Source organism: Astatotilapia calliptera, chromosome 10 (genome assembly GCF_900246225.1).
Source record: "Astatotilapia calliptera chromosome 10, fAstCal1.2, whole genome shotgun sequence".
Classification (NCBI taxonomy): domain Eukaryota; kingdom Metazoa; phylum Chordata; class Actinopteri; order Cichliformes; family Cichlidae; genus Astatotilapia; species Astatotilapia calliptera.
In genome coordinates this window covers 14,751,705-14,768,604 of record NC_039311.1, presented here as the reverse complement: position 1 = coordinate 14,768,604, position 16,900 = coordinate 14,751,705, and the positions used below count along the sequence as shown (strand labels likewise).

Genomic DNA, 16,900 nt, shown 5'->3' with positions numbered 1-16,900 from the left:
AGTGAGTAAAATATATATACTGTAACTATTCAAAATGAGTGCTGCACTGAGTATTTGACATGGGGGACCATCAGTTAATTACACAAACATTCTTAACCACTAAAGAGTGCATGAACAATTCATATAACACACCAGTTTACAACCCACACTGTCTTAAGCAGGGAAATCATCACAACACACAACAATTTGTGATACAAAAATACTTTTAACACTAAAACATTTACAAAGCTACGCCTCTGGGCAGCAAGCTACTTATAACCAGGCAGCATGGAGCCTTTTAATCACTAAATTCAAGAACAGTAAAGACAGATGGAGGAGGAAGGAAAGATATCACAGACCCACCAAAAGTTATGTCTTAAAAACGGTGAAGATGACACACATGAAAATGACCAAAACAATAGATCAAATTGTTAAGTCAAAATTTTGAAATCATAACCCAGATTCTTTTACTTACACATGGCAAAAAATGTCGTTTTTAGTCGCAATGAAGGGAAAAGCTTCCATAATAGCAGACAGGCAAAGGTCTTTGACTCCCGTAGTGCTTTTTCTGATTAAACAGAGTCGCTGCCCAGTCAGAGCTTGATTGTAATAGACACCTACAGCCCCTTGTTGGCTTCTGTCTCTCACTTTGGCTGCAGATAACAGCAGTGGTGGTTACAGGATGCTAGTTTTCACACTGTACTGCATGTTGCATGTTACTTTAAAGGAGTTAAAGTGTTAGCTAGTGGGCTTTAGCAGCCCAAACTTTTTCTATGTCCCTGTTTTTTTCCTGGTTCATACAGTCTATGCACACTGCTGCAGAAATGCTGGCTCTTTGTTGATATGTAAAATCACTGTCAGAAAAGAGAACTACTCCCTGAGTCCTGAACTTACATTACTATTTTTTTTAAAGACTACTTAAAGACATTAAATGGTCTTAATTATCATGAAAGATGCTTTCCTTCATGATTACAGGGGTTATTTGGGGGGTGGGGTTGACTTTGCTTACCATGCCTCATTAAATCTTGAAAACAGTTGTGAGGTTGTTGATATTCCCTGAGCTGTACACTTCAGTCTCACCAGTACACAGATAAGACCTGATAAAAGAGATTTTAATAATAAAGGCATAATGTGTTGTAGGGCTTGCCTGCTGGTTGTACGTGTCTGCTGTGTTTGGCTCTGTCTTGCTTTGTAACGAGAAACAATCAGCAAGAATGCTGCGAAGTGGACTTGAGAGAATATCTTAAAATATCCCTGATTGAGTTAGAGGGGATCATTTTCATGTAACACTTTTGTAATGATAATATCCGAAGCTTAAGTAATAAAGGAAGGAGTGAAATCTGCCTCTTGTCAGCATTTACGATGAGAAGCACTTGCATGATTAGATGTCTTGCGATCGATGCAGCCTCTTCTCCCAATCATTAAGACTGCTCTTAACAGATTACAGCCCCCTCCCAAACATGCAGCCCTTCCTCCTCTTCTCCCTGCTCCTCCTCCTCCTCCTGTCTCACACACTCCCCTTTTTCAGCAGAAAGAACTGGAGCCGAGACGCTCTCGTACTTCTTAAGCTTTATTTTTTTTAATTTTAGCCTCTTTTTATAGCATTTTCTTACACCTAAAGCTGAAGCTCACCTCCTTTGGTATAGGTGGCCGTTATCTGCTTTCACATGAGCACTTCTGATGACCTGGCACATGAATGGACAGCAGAATGAAAAAGACTAAACTGTAATACAAGATTTTGTGGTTAGAGAAAAGACAACAAAGATGGATCTGCGGACAATCCTTTATCACCTGCTGCTTTTCTGCTTTGATCCATCTACAGCCACAAGCCTCATAACAGGTAAGACGCACTCACACACAAAAATGCTGCAAAGATACGTCTGCTTGATTTAAGTGTGGATCTATTTTTGCTTCCTCATGTGCTGAATATCTGATTGTGTGCTGAACTTTGGGCTCCTGAAGCAGATATATTTGAAGCCAGAGGTAAGCACTGTACTTCTACTGAAACTGAAACACTATAAAGACGAATAACTAAGTGTATTTTTGTAGTTTTCCTATATTTACTATTACAAAGTAATTTATTTGTTAGTGTAATACAGACTATTTAGTGAATGCAAATGTGAAGCCAATTCAGTTTATATCCAGCATGAACAATGTTGTGTGTGTGTGTGTGTGTGTGTTATAGGCCAGCGCGTGTGCAAGGCAGGAAAAGGGAAGCCATGCTATAAGCTGGCCTACTTCTCCGAGCTCCGCCGTAAGCTGAACTTCGTGGAGGCAGAACGCGCCTGCAGACGGGATGGGGGGCAGCTCCTGAGCGTAGAGTCTGAGTCCGAGCAGAAGATCATAGAGCAGCTCATCACAGAGCTCCGCCCAACTGATGGAGACTTCTGGATAGGTCTCCGCCGAAACCATGGAGGCGAGGATAGCAACTTGGACTGCTCTTCCCAGTATTACTGGCTGGATGGTAGCAAGTCCACATTTAGGTCGGAACAGAGTCAGTTTGTGAAAAGTTCATTTTAAAGCAGAGATGTAAAAAAAAAACAAAAAAACTCCACCAGATGAGAAAACATAGACTGTATAAAAGATGGATGTAGCTTGTAGAGATTTTAGCTGAATTCTTTTTAACGGCATGTAGGGGTTGAACCATCTTATTAATACTTGCATAGAAATCTATGAGTAAACAGCCTCTAGCTGACTTTGTGTCCTCAGAAAATACTTCATGCATGACTAAATCGGCAGTTTTGGATAGTGTTAAATAAAACATGAAGTTACGACAAACGTGAAGCTATGTTCGTTTTTTGCGTCATTAGAGAATAAGTGTGTGTACCTCCCCTGCACATTTGAATTTAAATGACCAAAAATTGTGGTGGTGCAAACACTCATGGCTTCTTAACACGACTTCACTAATCAGCTGATTGAGTGGCTGCGTCCATCTCTTTATAGTCTGTGTGAGAAGACAGGTTTTTCTCATTTGTCTGATCTGCTCAAAGACTTAAATGTGTTAGTGTCAATGCTACCTTTTGTTATTTCAGACCTACTTATGTTTTTCATTTTTGTGTTAAACTTGTTGAGTTTACCTGTAATGAAATGTGCTATATAAATATAATCGGCCTTGCCGTTGTCAAAACCAGCTTGGTAGAAAAAGAAGAGGAAAAAAAAACAGGACAAAAAATCTTTATTTCAAGGATTCACGTGAAAAAGGTTAAATGCTCCCTTTTTTGCAGTACAACTGATATTGTTTTAGGTCTGTAGTGTAGTACAGCACAAAATCTTGCAATTAAGTTTTGCTGTAACATATTCAACAATTATTTTTAACTTGAAACCTTTTGATGCCAGCTTTAAATAGTGTACATCTTAATAAGCAAAACACTAAAATATCTTTTATTTCTTTCCTTCATTGGGACTAAAAAAATGATTAATTAGTTAAAGCATCCATTACTCAGTCTTTAAAAAAGTCAGACTTCAAACACTTCGTTGCTTTATCACATTGTCACGTTTTATTTCATTTTTGTTCGTTATAATACTCCTATGTGCTCATATCTGGTGTTAAACAATCAGCAGCGGATCAGCAGAGCTCGACGAGGTCGAAGGGACACTAGTTACCTCTCACGTTACTTTACAATACCTTGAAAAGTCATTATAGATTTTTTTTCTCCAGTGATGCCAAAAATATGGTTGCTTTGTGTGCGTCTGTATAGGAACTGGCACTGGGATGAGCCATCGTGTGGTTATGAGGTGTGCGTTGTAATGTATCACCAACCGTCCGCTCCTCCTGGTATAGGGGGGCTCTACATGTTCCAGTGGAACGACGACAATTGTGAAACCAAGAACAACTTCATCTGCAAATACACTGCAGGTATTACTCAGAGGTCATTTAATTTTTGTTTGACTTGAAATTGTTGTTACTGCTGAATTCATTTTTTTTTCTTTCCAGAGGAGTCACTGGAACCTTCTCCTTCACCTAACTCCACTCAAACAGGTAAAAAAAAATATTTATATTAGCTTTTAGGCTGATGTTGACATTTTGAATGTTTAGAGACTGATAGCTTTCATTACAGATGTCTTCCCTTCACCCGTGGTGCCGTGGAATCCAAATGATCACAACCACAACCAAACAGGTCACGATGATAAACATTTCAATCATTTGTGAAAAAAATCAGACAAATTTCGACCTACACGACAATTACTAAATCTGTATCTTTGTTGTCTGTCTTTTATTTAGTTCTGAATTTGGTTTACATCGTCATTCCCACCATCCCCCTCATACTGCTGCTGCTGACAGTGACAGGCGTCTGCTGCTTCAAGCTGATTGTCCGACGGTGAGGATACAAAATAAAGGCAAATACTAAATGCAAGAATACTAAAGACAGCAATGTCACGAGGTTATGGTGACATACACACACAGTGGGCATGAATCTCATGGTAACTGGGAGCAAAAGGTGGAATTTATTTGGGATTTTCTCTAAATCCACACAGGGCCAGAATTATTCATACATCCCCACTAGTATTTGACCTTTCCAAAGTTCCAACCTCAACCATATTGAAGTCTACCAAAAGCATCTGGTTGCAGTGTAACTTGCTAAGGGAAATTTAACCATTTGAGGAGATTAATGTTTCCCAATTCAGTTTTCAGTATATTTGAGATCATTGGCCTGTTGGGTCACCCAACTGTGTCCATGTTTCAGTTCATGGCAGGTTTGATCCTTCAAGCTTTCTGGGTTCTTCCAAAAAATCCTAAACAAATTTACTCTCATCTGGGTTTAAAGAAATCTGAGTTTCTACTGGACCTTGGCAAAGTGGTGGCACATCAGAATAATTTGTATTTGTGTACACTTGTTTGAACTGATGATCTTGAAATCTGCTCCAAGCAACCTTCCCAACATCCTTCTCAGATATTCACTGAGTTCATAGGACATTCTTATTATTCTAAGTATTGGTCAATCCAATGAGTGCTGTTAAATAAATCCTTTATATGCTGGCAAAGGAAACTACCAGTTTTAATCAGTTCTGATCATTAACAAAATGGTAAATGGTCTGTAGTTGTATAGCGCTTTACTAGTCCCAAAGGACCCCAAAGCGCTTTACACATTCAGTCATCCACCCATTTACACACACATTCACACACTGGTGATGGCAAGTTAACAGACACTGTAGTGCTTCAGCAACTTCAGCACAACTTATTAAAAGATTTAAATGAGTGTATGTATATATTTGAGCCTGTGTGGATTAGAGAAAATCCTAAATAAATTTAAACTTGTGCACCCAATTATTGTTCTTTAACGTTATTAAAGATTTATGCAGTACAATCATATTTACTCTGGAAAACAACTGTTTAAAGAAATCATTAAAAGCTCAAAATGACTGTGATATTCATGCCCATGATGACTGCATCTAAACGTCTAACCACAATTGCATTGCTACTTTCCCTATTTCTACCTCTAATGGTAAAAAAAAAAAAAGGGGTTTCCTCTTTATAGCATTATTTGAGCTCTTCTTCCAATTACATGCTCACTTTTCTTCCCTATCAGTAGCACTTAGTCCGCTATAGATTGACAAATCCGAAATGGTTTAAAAATGTAATGTTTTTTTAATTAAAATGTCTGAGAGATTTCTAAACACAGCTGAGATGTGCAGTTTTTCATAGACATGACTCATACTGAAGTACACTGAGGAGGAGTATTTTCAATGTTGATTAATACACAATATTAATTTATGGCAGCATTCACAATGATGTATGTGGGGTGTGCTCATAACACACAGTAACAATCCATAATGGTGGAGATAGATGGATGGATAGAGTCATGTTGTTTTCTGTATGCGTGAATGTTTTAAGGTGTCTTGTTTGGTGTCTTCTCTCTCTGTGTGACAGGAGGAGGAAACAGCAGAAATCCGAAGTATGTCAAACAGACCCAGGACTGTGCCCAAGCCCAACTTCAACTGATGTCTACAACGTCATTCGTTCCCAGAAGGATGACGACCTCGTGTCAGCTCGCCCGCAGACCAAGAACACCTCCTTTTTATGCCCCTCCCCTGACACACCAACTGGTGACTACGATAATCTGGGGGGCCGGGACACAGAGAGCGGCTTTGTGACACTTGCAAGCACAGAGAGCTGTTTCCTAAACTTTGACCTCAACGACCTCAGCCTCGGGCGCCGTGGCACTCATGACTTCTGCGACACCAGCTTGGGCCGCTCAGGGAAGAGGGACGTGAGTGGCAGCAGTTTGGGTCGCACGGGTCACAGAGAGTTCTACGACAAGAGTCTGGGTCGTCGTACAACGAAGAGCGAGCATTTCGGCAGCAGCCTATACAGGGACCACGGACTGTATGATGGCAGCACCACAGCGGGGAGTGACCTCTATGATCCCAAACTAAGACCTGGAGGTCACACACGAAAAGCTGACCTGTATCAGACATACTTCACCAATGGAAAGGAAGACACTTACCGAACCAGCCTCGGAACCTACGGAAACCGAAAGTCCTACAACGCAAATGTGGATTGCTACAGAAATGGGCTGAATTTGGACGGTGGAAGAAGATACTTCAACGAGCATGAATGGATCAACAGGGAAAATTACTGATTGCCTCAAAATCTCCTTTATTATGTGTACAGCACTGAATGAGTGAATGATACTGAGAGAGTGGCTAAAGACTGTGCATGGTTTTAAATGTTTCTAGTCTGTTATGTTTAAAGGACTGAAAATCAGGTTGAAAAAATATATAATTTATATTTTATTGCTGGCCCAATAATTCAGCCTGTAGCCTGCTGGTAGACTAGTCTGTGTAGGTATTCGTTTTTAGTAAATGAACACAATTTTGTCTATGAATACTAAAGTAACCAGGTGGCGCAAATAAGTTATATTTGTTTATGCAGATAGTTTGATGTGCTCCCGTTTCGTGATGTCTCAGCCTCTTCCTCTACAGTGATGCTTACTGAAAGAACGCAAATCAACGAAAAGATTTGGGTTACTCAGAATCATTCAGACCTACTGTAATGAATTTCTTTTGAAGACAAGGTCATAGGATTATTTGTGACTTTATTACAGGGAGGTAGGGGCAGAAATACATCAAAGCAACAATTACAAAAGGGGAGTCTGTTACTGGCATTTCCACAATTTTACGCATTGATTTCTGTTTACAGTTTACCCTGAACGGGCTGCGTATAATGCCTTAAACGATGTCCGTTCAATCTGTGCCGTTCTGTGCTTTAAAACTTCCAAAGGCGGAACGAAAAGTGTTGTAGGTTTGGGGTTAGAAGAAACAAAAATGCATGGAATAACAAAGACAATGTCTCAGGTTAAAGTTTCGTCCTATTTAATAATGATCCAAAGTGACAATATTACACGAGATCAATTCCAAACCACCGGAGTACCCTTGACACAAAGGTCACCTAATGGTAAAGCCTCCAGATTTTATCTGGACCTCACTAAAGCATCCAAGCAAATATTTCAATATATGCATGCATAGGAAGTTTTTGGAAAGAGCCATAATACAGTTACATTACAGAAATGACCCAGTAAAGAAGCACCTACTGTAAGCTAAGCTCACATTTTCTTGTGTACATGGCATCATTACCAAAATGTAGACGTTTACAGTTGACTCTGAGGATTATGAGCATCTCTGTCTATAAAAGCATGTGTGTTTTCATGTGTGTGTAGCAGCCTGTTTTGCATGGTCGTGTCAGGTAAGATAACTGAGGTCTTGAACTGTTATGTTTGCTGTGCTTGAAAACTGTTTTGTACACCCAAGTATACCTGAGAGATGCGGGCTACCTCAAACAGATTAAACACAATAAACCAGTACTGCTCGTGGAAGGTGGTTGTATTTATCTCCTGTGTGGTTTTATATTGCCTTAAATTGTGACGAGACCTTAATTTTACACACTTATTAAAGTATTTATCAAAGCCATTCTTAAAAAAAACAACAAGTGCAACGGTAGCTGCTACAATTTAGCTTGAGTGCCTGCAGCCTAACCAAACATTACGGCATGCTATTACAGTGTAATATAAACCAAAGCATCATCATTATTACTATTAATTCAGAATGTATTATGTCTTGATATCTCTCCTGTAAGTGAAAGTGGTTTGTATGTTTGCTACATAAGGAATATTCCAATAAAATGAGATGAAAAGCCAACCTGTCAAAGAGTGACTTTACTGCCCCAATAAAAACAACATCGGATTTATATTCACAGTCAATCATGATTTTATTAAGTTAAATTACTTAAGCATCCTTGGTTTTATTTATCTTCCACACTCATACCTGACAGAGCACACAACAGGACACTGTTCAAGCCCAGACGTGAGAGGATTTCTGCGTTTCACTGGTCAGAGAAATTCCTCCAGTCAGGCCACATTTTCAAGTTTCGAATACGGGCTGAATTAATGCAAATATTTTGTGGTGTGCATCCCCTTAAAGACATCCGGCTCAACACAGGCATACAAAATAAGATAAAACGTCCAGCTGATACCCTGCCAAGCATTTTCTTTCACTCTGACATGCACTGTCTCACACACAAGCTCAAAAGCAGACTGATGTCTTTTCCACATATTTTTCTCAACTTTTTCTAATACGTTTCTGCCTTTCATCCACACGCAAACACTGTTTGGTCACCAAAAAGTGGTCCAGGATGGTGATATTCAGAGAGTCTGTGTAGTGTTGATGACAAGTAAACAGGGGGATTGATGTCTTTAAAGGGTCTGATAGCTTCAAAGGTTTCTTGAGACAACATGCACACTGACACACAAATACCAGCTGTTTTGAGAAGAGGTGATTGACGTCTTTTGTTGGGATTTTGTACAACTGCACAGGTTCGGGTGTAAAAGGTCAGCCGTGGCTCCGCTTACGAGGCTGCTTTTGCCGCCGCGGTTTTAAGATGGCGTAGCGCCTAAAGGTGATGTGGTGGTCAGATATGAATGGGATGTAGAACGCTCTGAAGAGAGGAGATGACCTGAGAGAAAAATGCCTTACATGTAAACAATCTGTTTCACATTGTAGATCTCCTTAATGTTTACATTTTCTCAGGATGTTTCCTTTTCTTTTCAACTGCAATACGTTATGCTTTTTCCTTCATTTACAGATTTTAATTTTACTGTTTTTTACACTTATTTGTAAAATATTTACTTGTAAAACTACCTTGATGTTTGAAGAAAAGGCTTATAAGCGATGATAGTCCACTCCTCTTTGCTGGCTGAGTAACGTGGCTCAAGCGGCGTCTCTTCATCTGTGTCTAGGTCCACTAAGTAGTGGCACTGTTTTAAATCAACCTGCACAGAGAAGACAAATACATTTTTAATTTATTTGCTCTTAACTACAGTATTAGTTAGCAAACATGTCTGCGTCTAAGGAACTTACATATCTGCTTGGCTCCTCCAGGTTCTGATCGTTCATATTAGCTGGGATGATCTGTGTGGCCAGAGGACCAGAGGCATACGGCTGAGGCAGCTGCCCCTTAAACTCAGACTGAATGAAGTGCAGTTGCCAGCTGGAGATTAAAAGAGAGACTTTTAGCTTAGTGAAAACATAAAAATGAGAAATCACCCTTACAGACTTTATCAGACACTGAAAACCTGTGCAGATTTTCTGGACACTGACTTGTGTGGGAGAAGAAAACTGCTCGGGAAGCGATACCACTCTTTGCCAACACATACGCTGACAGGCCTGCTTTCGGGGACCGAGTGAAGAGTCGGATCCTTGGCAATGCGGTGAAATTCTGGGTACAGGTCCAGAGGGGCATGGTAGCCTGTAAACAGACCAAAATATCATAAGCCTTCGCTCAATGCTGATGCTGGTGCTTAGGGAAAATGGGACACACACACAAACCTCTGAAGAGGGCGACAGAACGAGACAGTGACAACACAGCGAAGACCACCACTGCGCTTAAAGCCAACCAGTTCGAGGAGACGGTGTAGTGTTCCAGTCGGTATCGCTGGAACAGGAAGTGGTAGCATTTCTGTAAATAAAATGAATAAAATCCATTTCATTTACGTGCACATTTGTGACCAAATGGGCCTAAAAATGCTGAAATCAACTAACGCAGCAGGCTGTTTTGCTTTGAAAGCCAAAATTAGACAATGGTAAACTACACCTGTAATGAGGAGAGGGCAACTGCCCCGCTGAGGCAGATGAGAGGGTAAATAGGAAAGAGAAAACGCTCTTCTTTATGAGGTCTAGTGAAGAAAACCAACATCCACAGATACATGGGAGACAGAGTCAGCCAGTACGGGCGGCCCAGGTTCTGCACTGAAGAAAACACATGTGTGTACAACGATGTGAAATCACAAAAGGTAAACCCTGTAAATGTGCTGGAAGATACTGAATATACTGCACTGTGGAGCACAGTGACTTAGAAGAGTGCTAACCGGAGTTAATGTGAGACAGTAGATGAGGGTAACTACCTGGACTAAATCACGAACAAATGTATATAGGTGAGTGAATCATTACAAGTGTAATGTAAATGTAACAAGCCAAAATCAACATATTTTGTGCATACGCAGGAAAACACACCATTGAACCTGTGTAACAGTGTCTCCATGAGAGCAGTGAGTGGCAGGGAAAACAGTGCCAGAGCAAACACCAGGTTGAAGTTCAGGACGCCGTTTACAAAGTAAAAATGCCACGGCTCCGTACCTGGAAATTAAACAACAGAAAGCAAGTGAAGTTACCCTGTGCCCAACAAAAACTGCAGCGACAAACTGTTAAATCTTAATATTTGCTTGATATTGTCATTGACGTATTATCAGTCCAACAGTTACTGTAGTAAATTAGGCAATTCATAAAAGGCATATCCAACATTGTATATCCTAAATATCTCATACTTTATATAAATATCACATGTGGATGTATTGAGGTATTAAATGTGACAAAACAGGTCATTTACCATATAGATCAGGCCCATGTGGTGTAAAGACATTGTACAGGAGAATATTGAGTGGCGCTATGACCAGTTTGCCATAAAAGAAAGAGTCCACCGCCACCAGAGGTACCTGAGAACACAAGATGAGAAGGAAAGTGAACTGATGCAGGTCACATAAACATTAAGCTCCTGCATAAAAATATGCTATAATTCACAAAGAACTACAGATACAGATGGACAAAAGGGTTAAGCCACACCTCTTAAATCTTTGAATTCAGGTGTTTTTCGTCCCATTGCCACAAACTAAAAGAAAATCACCAACCTAACTATGCAGTCTGCTTTAAAAAATATCTGTCAAACAGTGGTTCATTCTGAAGAGCTCTCTGATTTTGAGCGTAGTGCTATAATAGGATGCCATCATTTCAACAGATGAATTCGTCAAATTCCTTCCCTACTAGATATTCCACAATCAGCTGTAAGAGGTGTTCCTGCAAAGTGGAAGGATTTAGGAACCACAGTAACTTAGCCACAAAGTGATAGAGGACATAAAGTTACAGAGTTAGGTTAGTGAGCGCTGAGGTGCACAGTGTGCACAGTGTGTCATCCTGACTCAATAACCTCCACTGGAATAACCATCAGCATAAAAACTATCCACTGAGAGTGTCATGACATGGGTTTCTATGGCCGAGCAGCACCTGTAGGTGTATGTGGCCCAATATTTTTTAGTATAGTTTACATATGTTGTGACAATGTGACACATGACAGCAAAATGCATTATTATATTCCTGCCCCTGTGGTACGTCCACAGAGATTTTGTGGGGAATGCTCTACCTGTGACAGAAAAGAAACCCATTATTCTAGTAGTTCTATATTCTTACCAGCAGCAGAAGCAAAGCAATAAATGACCAGGTGATGAAACTCTTCCACTGCCTCTTCAACACAAGCAAGTCGAAAGCAATTGGAAGTCTAACAAGAGAGAAGAAACTTCAATGACACAGTAGCTGATCCGGCTCACATTCATCCCAGTTCATATGTTATTGTAACGTGATACAAGTGATACATTTTTTGTTGTCAATGGTTGGCTGTATTGCACTAACTAAAAAGAATTAAACTCCACTGAAAATTCAAGCAAGCCCGTAAACATTTATATCCAGAATAAAGTAAAAAAAAATTTTAAGGTGTAAAGTTTTTTCAAAAAAAGCTGTATTACAATTAACACATAGTTAAAAGCCTGCAATGCCAGTATTTACAGTCATACCCGATCAATGCAGAGAATGGCCATCCAACAATGGCGCCGGCAGCCACGCCGATGATGGCTAACGGTGTTGAGTCTTGGAACCAACCCGTCATGGCAACCAGTGTTGTGTACATACAGAAAGACGAAGGTAGGAAAGCTGTAGAGAAAGAAATAAACTTTAATCAGAAAAAGACTAAGCACAAACACAAAAATGTCCCTACAATCCCTACAGCGTTAATGGGAGCACAGGAGAAATAAATCATAAATATGAAATGTTCCTTAGAGGCAAACACTGCAAACTGTTCGTTTGGCAGTTCTGCTCTTCTTGATCAGTGATCTGCCAAAAGGCCAGAAAAGCAAGGCTTTGTAATGAGTTGCTCGATGTAAAAACCAACAGATGTAAGGATGGAGGCAACTGATAGTCCCCAGAAATGTAGCTAAACACGACCAACCTGCAGAGGAGCAGAACAATCCTGTGCTCAGGACGAGGAATGCCAACATCAAACGACCCACGTGCAAACCAAACTTCTTACAAACTGCTCTGTGGCACACACACACACACACACACACACACACACACACACACACACACACACACACACACACACACACACACACACACAAATAAAAATGCTTAACTTTAGTAACATATCTTAATCAGAAAAAAACGCTGCAGGAAAATTGCTTTGTAACAGATGATTCTAGACATCTACAAAATTATCCCAAAATGTGAACACCAAAGTGCTAACATGCCTTGCATTTAAGAGGAGGGTAAACTCACTTGTAGAAATAGAGCTCACAGACACAGCAGGAGAATGCTAAGACACATCGCACAAAGTAGAACACCAACACCTGCAACACAGTCATAACACAAGCCTGAAACTACTGCACATGTCCCACTATAACGTTACACGCACCTGTGTGTGCACGCATGTGTGAATTCATGTATTTTAAACTTTAGATGCCCCGTGGAGGAATATTGAACTTTTTAGTCTATCCAGATTTTAGTTTAAAGCTTCTTCTAATAGAAGTAGCATGTCCTGCAGGTAAATATAGTTTTCAATTTTAAAAAGAAAAAGTATACTGATGATGAGCTTGTTAGATTTTACACAGAATGCATTCACTGTGGTGTTAGGATCAGCATAGAATTTCAGAATCGGTGCATCCCTATTATAAAATACAGGAACGTCAACACATGGCAAAATCCGAGCTTGCGATACTTACCTTGTTTGTCTGTAGAACATGGGCGTGCAAGCAAGCAGGAAGTGCATGTAACCATAAGTAAGCATAGGACCGGATGGCATACAGTGGAGAGTATTCCCATGTTTGCATTCCTGTGCCGTAGAGCAAGTAGTGCATCTGTCAGAACACAGGAATAAAAGACAAACATAATCCATTGGAACAAGAGAGAGATGCTACAAAATGATTCTGAAGCAGGCATTAGAAAAACTGTCACACAACACACTATGGTAGGGCTGTGCGATATGACCAAAATCTCATATCCCGATATAACACATTTATCGCTCTGACAACGATATAAATCACAAAAATGTAACATTTTCTGTAAATTCTGTAAATCTCTGGCAACTCAACTTGCGTGAAGTGTTTGCTTCTCATCCGTAAACTCTCTGCATACTCTTTCACGTGATTCAGTTTATTTTGAAAAGTCTCAACAGGATCTTGAGCTTTATTGTGAAAGGTTTACGAGGAAAACAAACAAGCCACGCGGTGGTTTTACCATCATTGTTGCTAAAGACAACAGGTAAAAACAGACGCTTGTTCGTCCATAGTGTGGTAAGAGAAAGAGAGAACTTTAAGAAATTAATATAGCCACTACAGTGACCATCAAAACAATGAAAAAACATTGCTGTAAACAGTTTATTTTACGACACCACAAAACAAACGATAGCGTAATAGGAAACGATAGATGTTTTTATATCGTCATCCGATATATATCGTTATATCAAACAGCCCTACACTATGGCACTTTCAAATGCCCCACAGCAGAGATCAGTACTCACAGGCTCCCAGTAGTTAAACGTCTCATCGCAGTCGGAGATGTTGCTGAGCAAAGCTGCACAGAAGCGTGCAGAGAGCAGGCATTTAAATGCAGTCGAACCTTCTGGAGCCCATACCTGCCCCCCACGACTTATTGACCTATTACAAAAAAAAAGATTAATATGAACATTCATTCAATGCATATGTATATATTTATGCTAATATAAATCAGAACGTTCCCTTTACACAAATAAAAAATAAATTGTCTATATCTTAAATAATATAAACATTTATGTGAGCACTGAGTGGGTGTTTTATCACATACCAGTTTAACTGCTTTACTACACTCGTGTGCCTGCTTTTAATAAAATACCAATTAAGATAACACAGATAATCCCAAAATGTGCATGTGTGGTATCAAATTGTGGTGTATTTCCAGCTCACATTTCTGTTCACTTTTACAAAACACTTAAATATTTTCTCCAAATTTATTCCAGTTTCAGATTTACTTTAGGAAATACTCTTTAAACAGTTTCTCTCTTTTCCAAACCAACATTATTAGTACTATTGTGAATAACAATTTCAAATGTTTTTATTGTTTCTATATTTTTCTCCAATTTCTTTTCACCTTTTAGGTTTCTTATCCTGCCTCTGGATTTTGTATTTTAAAAGTATCTGATAAATTATTTAAACCAATGGTTTTTTTGTGAGTTATTAACAACAAAAAGAGAGCCAGTGTGATATTTATTTTAGTATAAGAAATATCAGCATCAACAAACTTTTTTCACACAAAAATTTATATAGTTCCATATTTCTCTGTATTTTATTTTTTTTTTACAATGGCTAATCAAATATTGGTGAGTTAAATAACAGAGAGGGCTGCTTTTCTGTTAATGACATTAATAACGGGTCCACTGAGGGACAACAATGAGACTTGCCTATAACAGGAATGTTTTACATGGTGGAGGCTGCTGACATTTTCCTTAGTCATGTTTTCTGACTGTTTTTTCACTAGTTTTGCATTTGGCCAGGGTCAGTGTCACTACTGGTATCATGAGGCAATACCTGGGCCCTACAGAGGTTGCACAGGTAGTCCAACTGCTCCAGGATGCACATCAATATGTGGCATTGCCAGAAGGCTTTTTGTGTTTCCCAGGACAGTTTCAAGAGCATGGGAAAGATTCCAGGAGACAGGCAGCTACTCTAGGATAACTGAACAGGGCTGCACAAGGTCCTTAACCCATGAGTATTACCGGTATCTGCTCCTTTGTGCAAAGAGCAACAGGATGAGCACTACCAGAACTACAAAATAACCTCCAGCATGCCACAGGTGTGAATATATCTGACCAAAAAATCTAAAACAGACTTCACGAGGGTGGCCTGAGAACCCAACGTCCTCTGAAGGATGAAGGAATTGATATCAATGACTGGCTTTGTTTTAGCCTGACCAAAACGGGACATTATGTTTTGGTCATCCGACTCCACCAGGTTGCACCTTAGACAGCTCAGTGATGCCCTGGTCCAGCTCTGCAAGGACATCCCCCAGGACACCATCCCACATCTTATTAGCACCACATAGGACCATACAAACTCCTAAGTGGCATTTTGAGTTGCTGCAATGGAATTTCAGCAGCAGCAACTATCCTGTCTCATCAATTTATCACTTCTGGGTGTCTTCCATCAAACAATGTGGTATCATTTCATTCCTAACGCATTATCCAGTCCATCTGAGCATAGATACCCAGCTAGATTTTTTCCCATTGCGATTTGATGTTTTTTTCTAAGTGTTAGTTAATTTTTTCTGAGCAGCGTATACATATGATTCTGGTCTGAGCAGATATTCTCATTTCTGTCAATTATGATCACTCCCAGTTAAAATGTTATCATTTCAACTCTGCCACCTCCAGATCTGACTCCGAACCACACATCACAGCCGATCACACCGTCATCTTGTAAAATATATAAATAATGTGCACTTTCTATCGGTTAGGAAATACTTATATCTTTATTGTCTAACAGTTATAATAACTTCTCGTGTAAAGAGAACTGTCACACTAATACAAACGTGTGATTTGCGTTCACAGTGTTGCTTATGTGTTGCAGTGTTTCCTTTGTTCGCGCCCATCATCAGATTAGTCAGATTATAGTCGGCTCAGCTGCAGCTCAGCCCTGACCCTCACGTTACGTATTTTATGACACGTCACCTTACAAATTGTCACTTTCCCCAACAACAACAACACCACCCAATCGTCTCAAACAAGTGTTTGTGTCGGTCCAGAGCACGAGTTTACCCACGCCACAACTGGCACCACAGCCAGTTACCACATATCTGACACTAACAGAATGAATGGAGCTGACCACTGCGATTTACTGCTCCGCTAAAACATAAACAACGCAACTTAGTTAGTACGGTGGACACACAGCTAAACAGCCACTGTGGTTCATATTAATGTAAATACACACTGGTGTGGTTTGTTCAATGGTCATTGCCAGGCGTTGTTATCGTGTCGTTACAGTCAAAACTTACTAAGGTATCAAAGTAGCTAGCTTAGCTAGCTTCCCCTGCTCAGGCTGTCAGTCACACCTCCTCATGCAGCTTGTGTCTCCTCTGGATTCATACTCACTCTTGCCGAGTCTCTGTGATTTTGCTGTCATCGGTGACTTTCTCCTCTTTGGGTGCCCGAGTTTCGGCGGGGACGTTCACGTTGTTTGCATCTTGTCTGCTGCCTCGCCTGGTTCGCTGCCGAAGCGCCTTGGCCGCCATGTTTACCGACGGTCCTGCTCCCGAGTCGCGATTCGTTCATTTTCGGCTGTGTCCGGATATTGACAGC

The 16,900-nt window shown here is 40.1% G+C and overlaps 2 protein-coding genes across 2 annotated transcripts; one reads left to right on the top strand and one right to left on the bottom strand.

Moving 5' to 3' along the window:
- Positions 1–1,512: 1,512 nt before the first annotated feature.
- On the top strand, positions 1,513–7,200 carry LOC113030830 (layilin-like). The gene is made up of 8 exons (XM_026182560.1): positions 1,513–1,819; positions 1,942–1,962; positions 2,165–2,462; positions 3,678–3,835; positions 3,914–3,958; positions 4,038–4,097; positions 4,202–4,298; positions 5,849–7,200. The coding sequence occupies exons 1-8, from the start codon at positions 1,744–1,746 to the stop codon at positions 6,558–6,560; spliced, it is 1,467 nt and encodes a 488-aa protein (XP_026038345.1). The 5' UTR covers positions 1,513–1,743; the 3' UTR covers positions 6,561–7,200.
- Positions 7,201–8,160: 960 nt separating this feature from the next.
- Positions 8,161–16,876, bottom strand: LOC113030829 (alpha-1,2-mannosyltransferase ALG9-like). Its single transcript, XM_026182558.1, has 15 exons — positions 16,694–16,876; positions 14,093–14,228; positions 13,296–13,430; positions 12,853–12,923; positions 12,524–12,612; positions 12,093–12,228; positions 11,713–11,800; positions 10,859–10,964; positions 10,486–10,608; positions 10,067–10,221; positions 9,802–9,931; positions 9,574–9,721; positions 9,334–9,463; positions 9,115–9,245; positions 8,161–8,929 (listed from the first exon to the last, which is right to left on the bottom strand). The coding sequence occupies exons 1-15, from the start codon at positions 16,831–16,833 to the stop codon at positions 8,806–8,808; spliced, it is 1,842 nt and encodes a 613-aa protein (XP_026038343.1). The 5' UTR covers positions 16,834–16,876; the 3' UTR covers positions 8,161–8,805.
- Positions 16,877–16,900: the final 24 nt, after the last annotated feature.

Coding starts and splice junctions, on each gene's coding strand:
- LOC113030830 (XM_026182560.1), top strand. CDS start 1,744: ATGGATCTGCGGACAATCCTTTATCACCTGCTGCTTTTCTGCTTTGAT. Junction 2,463..3,677: donor GGTAGCAAGTCCACATTTAG/GTCGGAACAGAG, acceptor GCGTCTGTATAG/GAACTGGCACTGGGATGAGC. Junction 3,836..3,913: donor CATCTGCAAATACACTGCAG/GTATTACTCAGA, acceptor TTTTCTTTCCAG/AGGAGTCACTGGAACCTTCT.
- LOC113030829 (XM_026182558.1), bottom strand. CDS start 16,833: ATGGCGGCCAAGGCGCTTCGGCAGCGAACCAGGCGAGGCAGCAGACAA. Junction 12,229..12,523: donor ATTGTTCTGCTCCTCTGCAG/GTTGGTCGTGTT, acceptor CTTTCTCTACAG/CTTTCCTACCTTCGTCTTTC. Junction 9,464..9,573: donor AGTTTTCTTCTCCCACACAA/GTCAGTGTCCAG, acceptor TTTAATCTCCAG/CTGGCAACTGCACTTCATTC.